Genomic DNA, 4,093 nt, shown 5'->3' on the forward strand with positions numbered 1-4,093 from the left:
TGATTTTTCTCATTTCATCTTGATCACGGACGTTTACCTAATCATTTTGTTTGGTTAACGATGAAAGTGAATGGAAGTAAAATTGAAAGAAAGAGATTGGGGTGCTTTTATTTGTTTGATACAAGATAGAAAGTGGAAGGAAATAACTATAGTACACATTTTTTTTCATCTCTTATTTTATTTCAATGAATAAAGAAAGACAGATTATTATACTTTCTAAAATGACCTAAATACCTTCAATATAAATATAAATGTGATATTATAAGATATAAAATGAAAATAAAGAGATCTCAATATTTTTTATTGAGAAAATGAGTGATGGAATTTTACACTGTCAATCAATCACTGTCATGTCCTCATGTATCTTATCAAGTCACTGTTATTTTTAAATTACTGAGATGATATGGCAGAACAATATATTCTTATTAGATGACAGTATAAAGTTTTTTACACTGTCAGTGCATATTTATTAAACTCTTTCTTATTTGTTTACGTATGTTTACCTAATCATTTATTTTGTTAACGATGAAATAAAAGTAAATGGAAATAAAAAAGAAAAGAAAAAGATCGGGATATTTCTTATTTGTTTCACACAATACATGATAGAAAGTGAAAGGAAGTAACACCAATACACATTTTTTTTGTCTCTTATTTCAATAAATAAAGAAAGACAAATTATTATATTTTTTAAAAATTACCTAAATACCTTTAAATAAAGACAATAATGATGTGATATATAGCATGAACAAAACATATCAATTTATTGATTATAGAAGATGAATTACAACTTATACTTGTAGTTGAAAGAGAGTGTACACATTATAACCTAGGCGTACGAGCATAGGATTAAAGTCTCCAACTGACTCTAATTAGCAACTAATTATTTATTTATATATGAAAAGCTTGCATAACAAGTTAGTTAATGAAGTAACTAACTTATAACTACTTTGTTATCTCACTATGTGATGTCCTTCCACAAGTTGGAGGATACATGTTGATTATCCCAAAATTGAATAAAAGAAGATGAAATGGATGAGGAAGACGTGGTTTAGTGAATAACTCATCAATTTGTTCTTTGAAAGATACGAGCATCAATTTGAGTAAACCATCTTGAAGCTTCTCTCGCAGAAGATGACAATTAATTTCCAAGTGTTTTGTACGTTCATAGAACACAAGATTGACTGCAATATGAATAGCATTGAGGTTATCATAATGGAGGAGATGTAGTTTTGATAGTGGACTATTGATGTCTTCAGAGAGATACACGAGCCATTATAATTCACATGTTGTTGTATCCAAGGTACGATATTCAGCTTCAGATGAAAATCGGGAGACACTTAAATATTGCTTCATGAGCCATGATATCAATGAATTGCCTAAGAAAAAGCATTGCATGAGATTGGTCTTATACTATTTATATATCCTGCCCATCCATCATCTGAAAAACCAATAAGGTTGAAGGATGAATCACGTGGGAAGAAAAAACCTCAAACATGGCATTGTTACAGGTATCAAAGGATTCTTGTAGATGCAATGAAATTAATTTTGGTTGGTTTGGTGAGAAATTGACTTAATTGTTGAGTGATTAGTGTGTTGTTTGGTCTAGTTGTACTTAATTAAAGTAGATGACCAATCAAACATCTATAAGCAGAAATGTCATTATGTGCAGGACTATCATTGTGAAACAAACTTATGGAAGGATATGTATGTGTGTTAATTGGTTTGGAACCAAGAAATCCCATGTTACACAAGATATCCAAGTGGTACTTTTATTGGAATATAAAGATGCCTTGTTTAGCGTGATTTACTTCTAAGCCAAGGAAATATTTCAGTTGTCCCGAGTTTTTTATTTTGAAATTGTGATGCAGGACTGCTTTGATTTTGTCAAATTCTACTAGGAAGTTTCCTGTAATTGTTATATCTTCAATATATACCTACAATAAAGTGAATAATATGGTCTTTCTTTATGAATAAGTAATGATGAGCATTGCCCCCCCATCAGAATTTTGATCAAATAGAACAAATGCAAATGTTTTGTAATGGCCTCCAACTAAAGACCAAACAATTGATAAATACATATGTTGATGGCTCAACTAATTTTATAATATTCACTAGTATTAAAAAGATCATAGAAGCAATCATTGCAAATGAATATTTAGAGTGCAAATTGATATGATATTAGCAACCAAAAACATCAAGCTAGATGACCAGGTTGCACCTGAAGTTGACAAAAGATTGAAAGCACCGAACTTGGGAACTGCCCAACTAACTTAAGTCCAATAGACAAATAATGTAGGATGTGCATTTTGTGGAGTTCCTCATTTCTCTATTCACTGGGAGGCCCATCTCACCACTGAGACACAGGTGGAAGTAGTTCATTTTTTAAGCAAAACAACCCCGACTCGAATACATACAATCCAAGATGGGAAATCATCTAAAGTTTTCCAATAAAGATCCATAAGTGGGAACTGAAGGTAGGAGTGTAAGGTTCAGCCTATTGGGCATATCCGTTTTACCCGCACTTTAGTGCAGGGTGAGCTAAGGGTTTAGGCTTGCGCCTTCTAATGTGTCTGCCCCGCCTCATTTTTTAAGGGATTTTGAGGGCATGTACACTAACATAAATTTTATATTTTTAGGCTTAAAATATGAAATATCCACAGGTCCGTCCTTCCCCACCCTCACTTTTAGTGCGGGGCGAGCAAGGTTTTATGCTCGCACCCTCAACTATGCCCGCTTCGCCCTATTTTTTTGTGGAACGGTTCTAAACGGGGCGGGCATGCCCGTTTGCCACCCCTAACTGAAAGACAATTCCTGAGGCCATATCAGACACCCCAACAAAATTACAATTAGTATCAACAACCAACTCAATAAAATCAACAACCACCTAAACTAAAGAAAGCATTTTGGAAAATAGCTATTGAAAAAAATGACCACTAAAATGCCAAATTCCAAGAATAATCAAGAAATGATAGAAAAACTTTAACATCTATCAAAAATTTAGAGATTCAGGTGGGACAGATAGCTTACTAAATCTCACAAAAAGCTCAAGGTAGTCTTCCTAGTGTAACAATAACCAAAGAACACGAAAAATGTCAGTGTTGTAATGGAAAAGAGCTAAAAGGTTGTTAAAAATGAAGACGAAAAGGCAAGATATGAAAAACCATTGATTGAGGTAGATTTGGAAGTGAATGGGAATAAAGCGGAAAGAGAAGAGGTTATTTCTTCGAAAGAGCCAACTGAACAACAACAAAAATCAGACTAAACCATTGATAATAATACCTTATCCTCAAAGGTTTAGAAAAAATATCAAAATGTGAAGAAAAAAATTGAGAAATGTCTTGAAATGTTAAAAAAGGTAGAGATTAACATTCCTTTCTCTGGAACACTAGAGAAAATGTCAATCTACGCAAAGTTCATGAAAGATATAATCTCCAAAAGGAGAACACTGGATAATGAGCCAATAATTTTGACTGAGACATGTAGTGTTATGTTACAAGGTATGAAAATTCCTATCAAATGCAAAGATCATGGATCAGTTACCATTCCATGTGCTATATGGGATACAACTTTCCAGAAGGCCTTTATTGATTTGAGAGCTGGTGTGAGTCTAATGTCAGTATCTATTTATAAAAACTTTGGCATTGGAAAAGGTCAAGACACTAGAATGACCATACAACTTGCAGATTGTCCGATCAAGCGTCCATATGGCATAGTAGAAAATGTCCTCGTGAAAATAGATAAGTTTGTCTTTCTAGTAGATTTTATGATTTTAGAGATGCCTGAAGATGAGGAAATACCTCACATCCTTGGGAGACCATTTTTTGAGTTATTAAGATGCATGATTGATCTAGAAGGTGGTACAATAACCTTAAAAGTGTATGATGAATAATTTAAGCTAGATGTATGTGGTACAATGAAGCATAAAGAAGATGTGAGAAGGAATCATAATGTGGAGATCCTTGATATCATCATTGATGAATTTATATAAATCAAGTGCCAAAGCTGTCACTAGAATATGTTATGAGTCTATCAATAAGCGTAATATAATGTAATGGAGATCAAATAGAAAGAAAATCTATAACTATGATGAAAG

General features: G+C 32.9%; 1 protein-coding gene across 1 annotated transcript; it reads left to right on the plus strand.

The window, feature by feature from the left end:
• Positions 1-3,343: 3,343 nt before the first annotated feature.
• On the plus strand, positions 3,344-3,889 carry LOC131657642 (uncharacterized). Its single transcript, XM_058927015.1, has one exon. The coding sequence runs from the start codon at positions 3,344-3,346 to the stop codon at positions 3,887-3,889; it is 546 nt and encodes a 181-aa protein (XP_058782998.1).
• The last annotated feature ends 204 nt before the right edge of the window (positions 3,890-4,093 follow it).

This window comes from Vicia villosa, linkage group LG3 (genome assembly GCF_029867415.1).
Source record: "Vicia villosa cultivar HV-30 ecotype Madison, WI linkage group LG3, Vvil1.0, whole genome shotgun sequence".
In the NCBI taxonomy this organism is placed as follows: Eukaryota; Viridiplantae; Streptophyta; class Magnoliopsida; order Fabales; family Fabaceae; genus Vicia; species Vicia villosa.

Coding starts and splice junctions, on each gene's coding strand:
- LOC131657642 (XM_058927015.1), top strand. CDS start 3,344: ATGTTAAAAAAGGTAGAGATTAACATTCCTTTCTCTGGAACACTAGAG.